Genomic DNA, 15,480 nt, shown 5'->3' with positions numbered 1-15,480 from the left:
TACATGAATCTTGTATGCTATTTTGTTTTATTCACGAATGTTACCAAGAACGGTTTCAAAATAAGATAACTTCAACAAACTATGCTTTTCTTTAAGGAAAACATTAAATCAACAATATGCATTAATAAAAATGGAAAACAAAAAAACCCTAAAAAACATTTGCACTCACCTGGAGCTTACATAGAAACCAATACTGATGGCAGGAGGGTAATGTACATATATAAACTCCATAAAGGCCATCACATTTTTATAATTTCACATTGGTGAAAATTGGCTTTTTATAAAATGCACTCTGCCGGTGTTCAGAGATTTCATGTACTTACTGGTCTGATCAGCTTCCGAGTTTGCTTCGCATTTTTTCTTTCCACCAATAAAAGCTGAACCTTGTCTGCTGGTTTGCATGACTCCAACAAGAACTGAATACAAAAGAGTAGAATTCAGTAAGAATCAAAATATAAAAGTATTGCCACACTTTGCTTTCAAAAGCACAGACAGCATTATATCGTCTTCTCTCGGTCCAACACCTCTATGACTCACATCCACAGTGCTGCCCTGAGGACTCAATTGTAACTGCGAGATTTGGTGAGCGATTCAGAGGGAAAAGTGTAAAACCCAATTCCGAAAAAGTTGGGACAGTATGAAAAAAACAGGAGATGTTAAACAGGTGAGGCAATTGTGTCATAGTACTGTATACTGTATAAGGAGCCTCCAAAAACAGCCTAGTTCTTCAAGAGCAAGGATTGTTCAAGACTTGTCAATTTGCCAACAGATGCTTCAGCAAATAATCCAGCACTTTGAAAACAATGTTCACCAAAGACAAATTTGAAGGATTTTGTGTATTTAAAAGATTCAAGGAATCTGGTCAAATCTCGGTGCATAAAGGGCAAGATGAAAACCATTTCCGAATGTGCGTGATTTCTGATCCCTCAGATATCACTGTCTTAAAAAACATCATTCATCTGTAATGGATATCACGAGCATGGGCTTCGGATAACTTTAGTAAACCTTTGTTAGTCAACACCACTCGCTTCTGCATCCACAGATGCAAGTTAAGACTTTATTATGCAAAGCAGAATCCCTACATCAACACTGTCCAGAAGCGCTGCCGACTTCTCTGGGCTCAGTCTCATCTTAGATGGAAAGTAGAACAGTGGAATTGTGTTTTTTGGTCCAAAAAGTCCACATTTCAAATAGTTTTTGAAAAACACAGCCGTCGTGTTATCCAGGCCAAAGAGGAAAAGGACCATCCAAGCTGTTATTAGTGTCAGGTCCAAAAGCCAATGTCTGTATGGGCCAGGGGTGTGTCAGTGCCCATGGCATTGGTAAATCGCACATCTATGAGAACACCATGAATGCAGACAGATATGTACAAATTTTGGAGCAACATATACTGCCATCCAGCATGTCTTTTCCAGGGACATACCTGCATTTTGCAATCATCTGATTTGAAATTACTGTACATAAAATAAAAAACAATGAAATTCACAGGGTAAAACATCATATAATGTGTAGTTGTAGTGCTTTCAATATAGCAAAGGGTGAAAATTTGTATCATTTACAAATCACTCATTTTTGTTTTTATTAGCATTTTTCATACTGTCCCAACTTTTTCGGAGCTGGGGTTGTAGTTCAGTGCTGCTTACGGCAGGCAAATGCATAAAGGAAAATGAATTTTGATATTCGAGTAGGGTTTTTAGTTCTCGATTACTCGTGCACAGCCTGGAATGTTCATTTGTTTATTTGTTCGACTGACTGTACCTTTTTTTTTAAACTGTTTTAATGTACAATGTTTCTTTTTTCTTTCACCACTTTTAAGAGAAAATAAACAGAATGAGAGTGTACCATCGATAAATGGACAACAGTCCCATCAGCCTCTCAGCTCTGTATTGAGAGAACATTTGTTTTTCCTTCTTATTCAGACTATATGACCTGAAATGCTTTGCAAGTCAAGACCATTTGCCCCAGAATGATTAATTGCAATTGTTTCTCTCACTATGTTGAGAGCCTGACATATTTAACAAATGAGACATCTCTCTCTTTCTGTACCACTCTCTGTTTGATTGAAGGCCAATGTCAGACATTGGCCACAGGACGCATGAAGCACTGTCCCAGAATAAGCTCTCTGTTTAAATAGAATATTTGTCCTCTCTGTTCTCCCCTCCCCCACTTGCCTCTCTCTCACTTTTGGAATCTTACATATTCTGCTCTCTATTTGCAAAGTCATAGTAAACTTCAGTAGAATTCAGTAAACAGTTTTGTCACTTTAGCTTTCAGTATTGCAGCACAAAACCTGCTTTTATTCACTGTCGCACCTGCAATCCAGATTAACCATGCACTAAAGGTGCTGAAATAGCACTGTGCTGTATTTAAATTAAGTTGTTGCTTTTGTTTTCTATGTAAATTAGTCTCTTTATAGATTGTGCCTTATAGGCAGCAGTGATTCATTAAATGTTGATCAAATGATGTAGAAAGGCTTCATTATGATCATGCCAAATGGGCAATATTGTGAATTGCTGCATGAAAAAATTGTAGTCAGCACTAATTTGTAGGCACGTTTGTGCCATTATCTGATTTGCATAACTCTTTTAGACCTGTTTACACCTGGTATGACGATGCGTCTCGGGTGATCCAATCACATGTGGTCAGGTGAGACAAATGACTGTTTACATGTGACCACTTGTGTTCTTATTTGGAGGGGAGTGTCTCTGTTTCATGACGACATACATCAGTCACTATGTCAATGTGTTACTGCATGTTATTAAAGTGCAACAAAGTCAAACGATACATGTCAGGCAGAATTATCCATTATTTTAGTGGATTACCTGTATTAAAGCAGCTTCAGGTGTTTGTGCTTCTCTTCTGTGTTGATATAAGACACACTAAAGAAGATCCATGAAGCTCTTATTATTGTGTATATCTTTTATTAATTTTCCAATCGGATGGTTATTTTCTTTTAAAGCCGCTCCTAACCGGCAAAGTTTCAACTCTTGTTTTAGTACAGTGGTTGATTGACAGGTGAGGGGTGGCGCTTCACTGCTGCCGGGATGCATACAGGACGGATCAGATCACAAAACATTTTAGACCCTGTTTAGACCTTTATTTAGGGCTGACCACGTGATCGGATCACCCGAAATGTATTTTAATACCAGGTGTAAATGGGGTATTAGTTAGGGATGCTCTGGCCAATCGGCCACTGATCCGTGTCGGGCAATATTCACTTCCTATGATTCAAACTCTAATCTCACAATTTTGCAGATCATGTAAAACAATCGTATAAGTCGCAAAAGACCTCAGCATTACTATCATTTCATCATGGGTGTCTGGAAAACATTGAGCAAATGTTGTAAGAAAGCAAACTTAATTTTGCACTGCTTGCCACATCTTGTGTGAAAACAACATTTTCAAGTGAAGTCAGAGAACGTAGTTATAAATAAAATAATTATTCAATATACAATATTTAGATAATATAATGCAGTGGTAAATAAAATATAAATAATACAATAATCAATAACAGTAATTAAATAAAATAGTGACATTGAATATATAACCAAATCTGCCACATTAAGTTTAATTACACCTATTGTTATCAATTTGACTTCAGTTTGAGCAGAAAGCTTACATACAACCGTTATGACAGCGCTCCTGATAAAAAGTTACATGATCGGTATCCGCATCTGTATTGGCCGAGCAGATGACAATAAAATCCGTAAATGGTATCGACTGTGAAATCCTGATCGGAGCATCCCTGCCTTTAGTGAATTTGGTGCTAAAACAACACAGGTAAGCGTGAACAAATAAGCTGCACTACCAATGGGAATGAATTCACCCCCAGAGATTTTTTTTTTACAAATCTTTGTTACTCATCCTCCATTTGAATGTTTTTACCTCTGAATTTTCGGTCTTGTATGTATATGTTGAGTTTGTGTTATATATGTGTAGCTATATATTTTCCGTAACCAAGCACTTCGACACAGTGCAAAAACAAGCCTCAGATAAGCGTAATAGAGCAAAACCATCTCAATACCCTAAGTGGTAGTGAGGCATATCCTTGTCATGCTGTAGGTTACACTTCCCTGGGGAGAGATTAATGGAGACACATCACATAACCCAGAAATCAATTATTGGGTTGTCATAATGGAATGATGCTATTTCAGAGCTGATCGTGAACCAGATTATTAGAATTTCCAGAAATGTGTAGGCAATTTAGGTAAGGGGTGCCAGTCCAAGAATAAAGGTTTTACTAAAAGAAGGAGGTTTGTCTAAAAATATTACAACTAAAGAATATGACTATTTTTGACAGTGATTTCTTTAGCTGTATTTGTTATTTTTGATACATGTAAAATGACAGTAGACCCTCTGTCAGTAGAGTTTATCTTTGTTCTTTTTAGCATGTTTCAAACACACAAAGCTGATACACATATGCAGTGTAGTGCATTATGACCTGTGCATTGCATTAGATTTAATGTAATCATGAGCGTTTTCATCATCTTCTGATATAGGGATATGTATGCTCTTGAGACTGTACAATGAATAGCAAGTATTCAGTGACTATTTTTGCCCAACACAAAGAAAAATCTGTGTTGCCCTCTCAGAAAAACAGTGCTTTCTCTGTCCGTTTGGAAAATGTGACTCTAAAGCGTTTCTCTTTTTTGTAGTCCAAAGTCTTGGTCCATGGTTGTACACTCATAACAAAGAAGAAATTAGCTGTGATTGACAGAATTATCAGAATATGCAGACACTTTAACCATGTGCAGTTGACCTTTATTTCTTGAATTAACAAGCTACTTGATGTCTTGATTCACCTGATCAGTGAAAGAATAAAATTATAAATGAAAAACATAAATACACACGGGTACTATATTCCCATTTATTTTGCAACATTTAGGCCAAAATATAAGGGAATATTGTAAAAGTGTGCAGATATATTTCTTTCATTTTTTTGTGATGTTCAAGAATAAAACTAACAATAAGTGAATTGGTTGACACAAATATTTGATTTGAAAGAAATAAAGAAAATGTCAAATTTTAATGTGTCTGCATGCACTCGGTTAAAAATTCCCTACATGGATTATGATCTAATTGCAATTTTTTTTTTCAATGTTCCCTATGTGTGTGACCTTGCTTGTATGTGTCAGGTGTTTTAGTAATGACACGCTAAACATGTCAAGAGTTTGTTTTAGAGGCCTGTGCATCTGTAGGTCCTAGTACATGTCTTTTTGCCAAGCACTTTTACTCTTCCTTCAGCATTCTGGGGAGGGTATTGTGGGAAATGTAGGCTCCGTTGAAGACAGACCCTTTTTTTGTGTATGCCCACAAAGAGAACTTGTGTAGCCAAAAAGTGAAGTGTTGTGATGAATGTTATCACTGAGCCAGTCAGTTCAAAGCAAAGAAAAGAGCCTTTCTTTTTCATAAATGATGTGTAACCAGAGATTCAGTCTTTGTGTCTTCTGTGGCCTACATTTCATTTATTCAGAGAAGAAAATGATCTTTTCTCTAGTTTCTCAGTTAAAAGACTGGAATGCCCCACTCTCTAATGCTCAGCAGCCATACTGTACAAGCAGTGATTGCAGACAATGGCTAATTTTCAGTGTGAGCTGTTGAATCTGCATTTTGCGTTCTTAGAATCTTACTGAAGAGCCATATGTGGAGAAATAGAAGATGATAATGAAATGTAGACTGTTAAGAGATGTTTTCTGGGTCATGTACTTACTCAAATTAACAGTAACAACAAAACATGACTGTTTCTTAACCCTTTAAGCTTGGATTCTGCCAGACCCTCAGAGAAAAAATTATTATCAAAATATGAATAGCTACTGTCTTCACCAACACAAAGGTATCATTTTAATGCTTAGAAGATCTACTTTACAATGCATGTAGGCATTATGACCAAAACTGAACAACTGCTTTAAAATTTGCAGATAAATCAGAAGTGTTTCCGTTTATATAATTTATTAATCATTTTGCACTGTACATATTATTGTAAACTGTAAAAACATCAAACTGATCAAGTAGCCATGTGTCATATGTCATTGGAAAGCTCTCAATGAGTAGAATACAACCAGTCTATTTTACTCACAAACAAAAATATAGCGAGTAATAGCAACAGTATATGTCTCTGACGTACATGTTACATGTTAACAGGTGTTGCTTATAATCCGCGTTTTCACTTATAACTTCACAAAAAATAAACAGAACATAAAATATCAAATATAAGTACTTAGATGAAGGATTCTTAGCTCATACACAACATAATCGGATGCATAGATCATTCAATAATCCACACAAAGCACAGCGTGCACACATCACATAATGCTCTATCTGGCTAAAAACACATTAGCATTCCTGGATCAGATGACTTCATCTAAAATTATGTAGTATGTTTCCCAGCATCATGGAACACTAAACCAATCGTATTAGGATTCAGAATCTGCAACCAGAGGTGGAAGTCATCCAAATATGGGCAGAGAGGATTGTGAGATTTCGTTACTCATGCCTGCATGCTTTGGAGACAGAGCATACCTTTAGTCATTGGGGTATTTGCATGTGTAATTAGTTTTTATGTACAATTATTATGTTTTATTTGTTTGGAGAGACTTTTGGACACTTGGAGACATTTTAGGACACTAGGATAAATTATTTTTGTAAAGCTATAACTTTTGATTGCTTTGTCATATCAACAAAACTTTTTACTGAGTTACAGGTGACATGATTGGGAACAAAACAAAAATGAAACAAAACAAAAATCTAAAGTTTTTCGGAGCTGTCTTATTTATACACTGAGATATATAATGTCAACCCAGAAAAATAAGAAAAAAAGTTACTTTTTGGCTTAAGCTGTTATGTGATTTTTCAGCAGTTTCTTAGGCTGAGAGTATCATCATTTTTTCATAATCTGTATCATTAAAAAATGTGAAAAAATGTAGTTTAAAATGATACCAAACAATTGAACAATTTTTTTTTTTTTTTTTTTTTGTTTTTGTGTAGTTATAAGCCTAAAGTGTTTAAAAAAGCTAAAAGCTTAAAGGGTTTATGCAGCTCTCCATTTTCAAACTATACATACTAAGCACATTTTAATATGTTCAAATACTCCTCCAAATAAGACAAAAGCCTCAGAGGTTCTTTTTTGACGGAAATGTTTTTGATTTTGTTTTTTGTTTTTTGTTTTATTTACAATTTGTTTTAGGACTATTATGTCTTTTCAGTTTTTGCAGTTTAATAGGACTATTATGATCACCATTCTGACCATATTGTTGCTCATGTTCATTTTGAAATTCAATTTATTTTATCACAAGTAAATTAAAACCTTATTTACTCATGATTCTCTTGCCAAGTGTGCTACTGGTTGAATCAGTTGGGAGTCTCTTTTGATTGATTTGGCAATGCATTTGCATATTAAAATATAAGATCTACTGTATATGATTCAAGATTGTATTTCATAATATTGCAAATCCATAAGTAAAATTTTGTCTCTTTGTTGGTTTTTAGGTTGTTGGTTGGTGCCCCAAAAGCTAAAGCATTGTCCAAACAGAAATCACAGATTACTGGAGGCATGTACAACTGTGACATAAATTCTCTCAGCCCTTCATGCCAGCGAGTGATGTTTGACAATGAAGGTAAATTCAAACACAAATAAATACACACACATTCTAAAGAGTTATATTATGTTTTAAGTGAGGTCTTTTTTATGCTGCATGTAGAGAACTTGAGTTCTGAAAATAAGCAAAACCAATGGATGGGAGTTACGGTACAGAGCCAGGGACCTGGAGGAAAGATATTGGTAAGAGTGTGTGTGCTTCAGATGTTGGTATAGTACAAGTTACTATAAAATAGCTAGTGTTATGCCTTTATGCATCTTAAAGGAATAGTTCACCTAAAAATTAAAAATCTGTCTCACCTTGCTCAAAATACATGTGATTTTTTTTGGTCCATAGAAGACAGTTATCTTGCAAAATGTCTAGGATGTTCTTTTCAGTCTGGTCTCATGAAATTTACATGAGCATTGCAACGTTTTTGCAAAACTGAGATGATGTGCTTTATAACACGTTTGGCTGCACTTTTCAAGTGAAATGTCCAGCAGGGGGCACCAAACCTGAGCGAAATGAGGTTGTAATCAGACAAGGTTTTTAAAGTGAGTTTTAGATGGAATGTTTAATAAGTAAAACGTACCTCCCTAACCTAAAAATTTACTCTAAACTTAACCAATAGTGTCCGAAAAGAGAAATGAGACTTTAACAAAACAGACATCCTTACCCTTAATCAACACCTAACCTTAACCAATAGTGTTTTAAAATGCATAAGCAAAATGAAATGCACATTTTCTGAAGCAACCATGTCACTTCGTGTTACTTCTATGACTCTTTCGTGTCACATGTCAGCTTGAGTTCTTGGCTGGTTTTAAACCGCGTCCCTCCGAGTCCAAAGTCCAACACTCTATGAGGTGAGCTACCACGCAAGCTAATCACTTTGGAATAAGTTTATATATGTAGGTGGGTCTGTAATACAATTGTTAAAATGTATCATTTATCAAAAGATGCATTAGAGTTAGTGTGTCAATAACATAACATAGCAGGGTCTGAGTAATAGTGTGAAAAATAAGTGTTTATAAAGTCATAATCAGCCACTGAAGTCATGATTTCAGTGAAGGTGAATAAAACACACAGTTGTTGTAGCGCCTCTAGTGTTCATTTCATCTGGAAACTACAGGGAATTTTACCTGGAGACACATATAACAAGTTTTGCAAAAATGTATATAGAGTCACGTTTTCACTATGAGACCAGTTTGGTTCTTTTCTATGCAATGAAAGTGGATAGGGACCACTAGTCCTAAAAACAAAAGTACCCTATAGTGCTTCTGACTCGTGCTGTATTCCAAGTCTTCCACAGCCATTCAGTGTGTGAGGTCAAAAACCTACATTTAAGTATTCTGCCCTAGCTTTCAAATTTTGTTAAAGCTTCCGCATATTTAAATGTGGCCAGTTCATGATAACAATTCAGTTTTTGGGCAGTTTTTTCTCCATTTGTTTTTTTTCTAAAGTGCACAAATTGATGTTTCGGTACTTTAATGTCATTTTTCTGAGCTTGACAACCACTGGCCTCTATTCGCTTTAATTATGTGGAAAAGATCAACCTTGGACATTCTGCTAAATGACTCCATTTGTGCTCCAGGCAACAAGCGACATGAGGGATGAGTAGATGGTGACAGCATTTTCATTTATGGGTGAACTATCCCTTTAACAGTGTCAAGAAATGTTGATGGTTTTTATTTATAATCCAGTTTTATTTTAATCAAATATAATAATAATAATATAATATCATATTTGTTTTATTGATTTAAATGTAAAGGAATATTCCAGGTTCAATACAAGTTAAGCTCAGTCAACAGCATTTGTGGCGTAATGTTAAAAATAATTTCGACTCGTCCGTCCTTTTCTTTAAAAAAAGCAAAAATCGAAGTTACAGTGAGGCACTTACACTGGAAGTGATTGCGGCCTATTTTATGAGGGTTTTCAAGACTGAAATGTGAAGCTTATAATTTTATAAAAGCATTTATATTAATTCTTCTGTTAAAACGTGTATTATTTTAGCTGTAAAGTTGTTTAAATCATTAGTTTTACAGTAATATTTGTCACAATCAGAGGCAGGAACCAAATGCAGAGTAAAAACAAAAATTATTAATACCAAAAATAAACAAAGACAAAAACTCAAACTACCCCAAAGGGAAAAAATGAGGTAAAGGATGGGTTGGAGGAAAAAGGGAAAAACACACAGGAACGGGGAACAGGACTGACTGGAACAAGACAACAAACAAGACGAACTGGCACTGGACAGCACACAATAGGAGACTAAAATAGGGAGAGAAATACAACAGGTTCACAAGCAGGGCAGGTGTGACTAATGAACTAATAATAAGCAAACAAGGAGGCGGGGTATGACGCAAGACAGAGAGACATGAGGCAAAACAGAAACAAAACAAAGCCACGTGCTCTCACAAAAAAGCAGACACTCGAATGGCACGAACGCATATCACCAAGACAATAGGCAACATGCGCTCATGCCAACCGACAGATAAGTCAAGAGAATGCACTTCAACGCTAACAAAGCAATGCCATACATTCTCACACTAGACAAAGCCTGAGCATACATCGCGAGGCAAACACCACGCGATGCACACAACAGGCGACAAAACGAGACAGGACACCTGTGCGAGAGTTCGGCCACATACAACCCGACACCTCAGACTGAAGTGTCCGAACCTTATCATAACGTGAAGACAGCTCGCAGCGCAAAGTGAGCACAACGCGCGTCCATGGTCACGAGAGACAGACACAGATTACTGATTTGAGTGCATCCAACCAAGGTGACATAAGTGCAATGCACTTGGAACATGAGTGTCCGGATCCCGACGTCAAAATGGAAACCGAACTAGAGGGAAGTCTGGATCCAGACACCATTCCCAGACATGAGACACGAGACTGACCGAAGAGTGCACGGCAGGAAAACCGCAACCAAAGCCACGCGCTCACACAAATACAGAAGACAAAACACTAGACAGAATAGAACAATGATGTCACAACCATGTCACACAAAAAGCCAGACTGACCGAGTGACAGGATCATGACAATTTTAAGGTTTTATGGTTTGATGACATTATATCATTATGGCAACAAAGTTGTAAAATTGGCTGTACCTTTAAACAGAAAAGGTTAGTAAGCAATTTTATCACACTAAAATCATGTTAACACACAAATTGTGTAGTCTTGTGGTGATACTTTTGAAATGGTGAGTATTTTAATGTTTACAGATTGGCCCCATTGTAAGTGTCTCACTGGAACCCATATTTTTGCTTTTTTTAAAGAAAAGGAGGGGCAAGTCAAAATGAATTTTTGTGGTAATCAACATCATGCCACAGATGCTGTCGACTGAGCTGAACTTGTATCAAACCCAGAATATTCCTTTAACTCACACCGACTGTCATTTGACTCCAGGTCTGTGCTCATCGCTACCAGCAGCGTTTATTTGTGGGCTCACCTCAAGAAGTGCGTGATATCACAGGCCGTTGCTATGTACTAAGTCAGGATCTGACGATTAACGGCGCCTCAGAAGAAGATGGAGGGGACTGGATGTTTTGCAAAGGGAGAAACAGAGGACACGAGCTCTTTGGTTCATGCCAGCAGGGTCTGTCTGCCACATTTACAAAGGACTATCACTATCTGGTGTTTGGAGCACCGGGTGCTTACAACTGGAAAGGTATTGGAGAACAGGATGGATTGGAGTGCTTATTTGCATATTGAAGTATAGGGCTGATTGTGGATTTATTTTATTCATATACAGTGCATTCAGTAAGTATTCAGGCCCCTTCATTTTTTTCACATTTTGTTATGTTGCAGCCTTATGCTAAAATCCTTAAAAAAAAATTTTTCACATCAATCTACACTCGATACCCTATAATGACAAAGAAAAAAACAGATTTTTGATAACTTTGCAAATTTATTAAAACTAAAAAAATGAAATATCACACTGACATAAGTATTCAGATCCTTAACTCAGTACTTAGTTGAAGCACCTTTGGCAGCAAATACAGCCTCAAGTCTTTTTGGGTATGATGCAACAAGCTTTGCACACCTGTATTTGGGGATTTTCTGCCATTCTTCTCTGCAGATCCTCTCAAGCTCTGTCAGGTTGGATGGGGACCATCGGTGGACAGCCAATTTTAGGTCTCTCCAGAGATGTTTGATTGGGTTCAAGTCTGGGCTCTGGCTGGGCCACTCAAGGACATTAACAGAGCTGTCCCTAAGCCACTCTTGCGTTGTCTTGGCTGTGTGCTTAGGGTCATTGTCCTGTTGGAAGGTGAACCTTCAGCCCAGTCTGAGGTCCTGAGCTCTCTGGACTAAGTTTTCATTAAGGAAATCTCTGTATTTTGCTGCGCTCAGCTTTCTTTCAACCCTGACCAGTCCCCCAGTCCCTGCTGCTGAAAAACACCTTCACAGCATGATGCTACCACCACGCTTCACTGGTGGGATAGTATTGCGCAGGTGATGAGTGGTGCGTGGTTTTCTCCAGACGTGATGGTTGGAATTGAGGCCAAACAGTTCAATCTTCGTTTCATCACAGTCTGAGAGTCCTTTAGGTGCTTTTTGGCAAATGCCAAGCAGGCTTTCATGTTTCTTGCACTGAGGAGAGGCTTCCATCTGGCCACTCTGCCATAAAGCTCAGATCGGTTGAGTGTTGCAGTTATGGTTGTCCTTCTACAAGTTTCTCCAGTCTCCACACATGATCTCTGGAGCTCAACCAGAGTGACCATCGGGTCCTTCACCTCTCTTACCAAGGCCCTTCTCCCCCAATTGCTCAGTTTGGCCGGGCAGCCAGCTCTAGGAAGATTCCTGGTTGTTCCAAACTTCTTCCGTTTAAGAATTATGGAGGCCTCCAGCCAGGTCTCCTAAGCAACCAAATTGGCCTGGTTGCTAGGGAGGGTAGAGTCACATGGGGTAACCTCCTTGTGGTCGCTACAATGTGGTTCTCACTCTCGGTTGGGCGCGTGGTGAGTTGTGCGTGGAGTTGTGCGTGAAGCCTCCACACACGCTACATCTCTGCGGTAACGCGCTTAACAAGCCACATGATAAGATGCGCAGATTTACGGTCTCAGATGCGGAGGCAACTGAGATTTGTCCTCCGCCACCCGGATTGATGCGAGTCACTACGCCACAACAAGGACTTAGAGCGTATTGGGAATTGGGCATTCCAAATTGGATGGAGAATAGGGAAGAACATTTTTTTTTATAGAGGCCACTGTGCTCTTGGGAACCTTCAATGCAGCCTAAATTTTTCATAGCCTTCCCCAGATCTGTACTTGACACAATCTCTGCAGGCAGTTCCTTTGACCTCATGGCTTGGTTTTTGCACTGATATGCATTTTCAGCTGTGAGACCTGATATAGACAGGTGTGTGTATTTCTAAATCATGTCCAATCAATTGAATTTGCCAGGTGGACTCCAATCAAAGAGTAGAAACATTTCAAAGATGATCCAGAGAAATGGGATGCACCTGAGCTAAATTTTGAGTGTCATAGCAAATGACATGAAATGACATGACACATGAACACTTATGTCAATGTGATATTTCAGTTTTTTCTTTTTAATAAATTTACAAAAATCTGGTTTTTGCTTTGTCATTATGGGGTATGGAGTGCAGACTGATGTGAAAAAATAATAATTTAAAGCATTTTAGCATAAGGCTGCAACACAACAAAATGTGAAAAAATGAAGGGGTCTGAATACTTTCTGAATGCACTGTATCTAAGGATTCACTGCAAGCTGCTGCTGCTCTAATAATTATTGTTGGGATAATATTAAATGGTTGCAGTGGCCAGTCTTAGGGAGGGTTAATTTAAAAAAGATGTTTGTCAAACAAGCCCTGTAATTTCATTGGGCCATTTTACACTGTCATGACATGTCATTACATTTCGTCTGTTTATAGCATTACTTATTTTAAGCCCATCTCACATTTTGTATGTCATCCCTTATTTTTTTGCACTTCCACACATCCATGCTCCACCCCTTCCCTCATTCACTTTCTCCATCCTTCGCTCCCTCAACCCTTCACTCACTGGGTGGATTTCAGGAGTGGTGCGGATGGAGCAGAAGAACAGCTCTCTGTGGGAAAAGGAGATCTTTGATGATGGCCCATATGAGGTTGGAGACGAGAGCAAACTTGACCCAAACCTGGTGCCCGTCCCTGCCAACAGCTATTTAGGTGAGTCCATTATCACATAACTTTCCATTCATCATCCATATCACCCAAAGACCTCATTTCCCCTGATCCTCAGACAATTTTGTGACTCTAAAGTGTATCTAAAGGGCTCTTATTGGCAGGTGTGAGGTTGATATGTAAACTTTCTGTTACAGTTGGTTTAAACTTCATTGGGTGTTGGTAGGATACAAGGTGTAGCTATTTATTGCTGTCCTTATTCCTTCTTATCTTGTGTTTGGTTTTACTCCTTCTTATGTATATTTGCCTACTCGCCTCCTATTTGGAATCTTGTTTGTTTGCGCACTTGTAGGTGTGCTGTTCATGACTAGCATGTCCAGTAGCCACCCTGATCAGTTTGTGTATCAGTCACCTCCCCTTCAGGTTTCCAAGAAGAACGTTTATGATGTGAGAGCCAATAGCTATTTAGGTTTGTGGAATTTGGACACTAACATTGCTTGCATTCAAACTTTCATTGGTCATTGTTCTGGTCGTTCTACATCTATATTTTGTCATTTTATAAGCACAAATGTGAATGATGTACCTGAATCCTGCCAATCACTACATACACTAGTTTTGAGATTGTAAACTTCATGATGCATTACTGTGTTTGTGTCTGTTTTTTGTTTGAATCCACATTGCATGACTTGAATTTTCATGATGGTTTTCTTAAAGCATTTCAATATTTAAAATTTTGCAGACAGTCCTTATTTGACTTTCCATTATTTGAGTGCCCCTGTCAAGTCATGTCAAAATATTTTCATGCATGTTTGAATATGTTCATGATTCATTATTGAATGGATTTCAGCAGTCAATCAACAGATTCTATTGGTAAGCAAATCTGTCCTGGAACCCTCTGATTGGTTGTATCTGTCATAGGTTTCTCTCTGGACTCTGGTAAAATGCTGACTAAGAAAGGTCAGTTGACTATAGTTGCTGGAGCTCCAAGAGCAAATCACAGTGGGGCAGTTGTTCTACTAAAGAAGGAATCCAGTAAAACATCTATGTTGTCGGCCGAGTACATCCTAGAGGGTTACGGTCTTGCCTCATCTTTTGGTTATGACCTTGCAGTGCTTGACATCAATGGAGATGGGTAAGATCCCCAATACAACAGCAATATATTATATATGTATGTTATACCCATGTGTATGAAAGCAGCTTCATTTAAATGTTATTGCAATGTTACTACAGTGTTACTATGCAGTAATGTATGCTGGTCAGATGTCAAAGATCACATGCTGTGTTTAGAACAGTGTTTTATTGGTTCTAGATGTATAATTATACTGCACTAATTATTAAACAGGTGGCAGGACATTGTAGTTGGAGCACCTCAGTACTTTGTTAAAGACAATGATATCGGTGGGGCCATTTACGTTTACATTAATGAGGAAGGGGCTTGGGACCGGATCAAACCCAAGAGAATTGAAGGAAGCGCCTATTCCATGTTCGGTTTGGCTGTGGAAAACATGGGCGATGTGAATCTGGATGGATATCATGGTATGTGCTTAAAGCATAGTCTCTTTTAAGTCACTTCTAATACAGATAATGCAGATTAAGAACCAACAGATTGCAGAAATATGAATAGAGAAGAAGAGATGCCATAATATACATAAATGAACACAAATACACTATTGCTCAGTTCTTATTTTAGAAATATTTCTATATTAATGATATATAGTGGCCCCAATAAAGTATTTGGACACATTTGGACACTTAAGTCACACATAGAAATGCCTG

At 37.8% G+C, this 15,480-nt stretch overlaps 1 protein-coding gene across 1 annotated transcript in view; it reads left to right on the top strand.

Annotated features, from left to right (window-relative positions):
* Window positions 1–15,480, top strand: part of itga6b (integrin, alpha 6b) — a 37,023-nt gene that overhangs the window by 7,774 nt on the left and 13,769 nt on the right. The window contains exons 2-7 of the mRNA XM_051703178.1: window positions 7,486–7,613; window positions 7,698–7,777; window positions 10,986–11,247; window positions 13,618–13,749; window positions 14,623–14,836; window positions 15,047–15,240. Coding sequence (XP_051559138.1) covers window positions 7,486–7,613; window positions 7,698–7,777; window positions 10,986–11,247; window positions 13,618–13,749; window positions 14,623–14,836; window positions 15,047–15,240 — 1,010 coding nt within the window. The remainder of the gene's footprint in view (window positions 1–7,485; window positions 7,614–7,697; window positions 7,778–10,985; window positions 11,248–13,617; window positions 13,750–14,622; window positions 14,837–15,046; window positions 15,241–15,480) is intronic.

Source organism: Myxocyprinus asiaticus, chromosome 7 (assembly GCF_019703515.2).
Source record: "Myxocyprinus asiaticus isolate MX2 ecotype Aquarium Trade chromosome 7, UBuf_Myxa_2, whole genome shotgun sequence".
Taxonomy (NCBI): Eukaryota; Metazoa; Chordata; class Actinopteri; order Cypriniformes; family Catostomidae; genus Myxocyprinus; species Myxocyprinus asiaticus.
The sequence above is the reverse complement of the archived record's forward strand: the minus strand, read 5'-3'. Positions and strand labels throughout refer to the sequence as shown.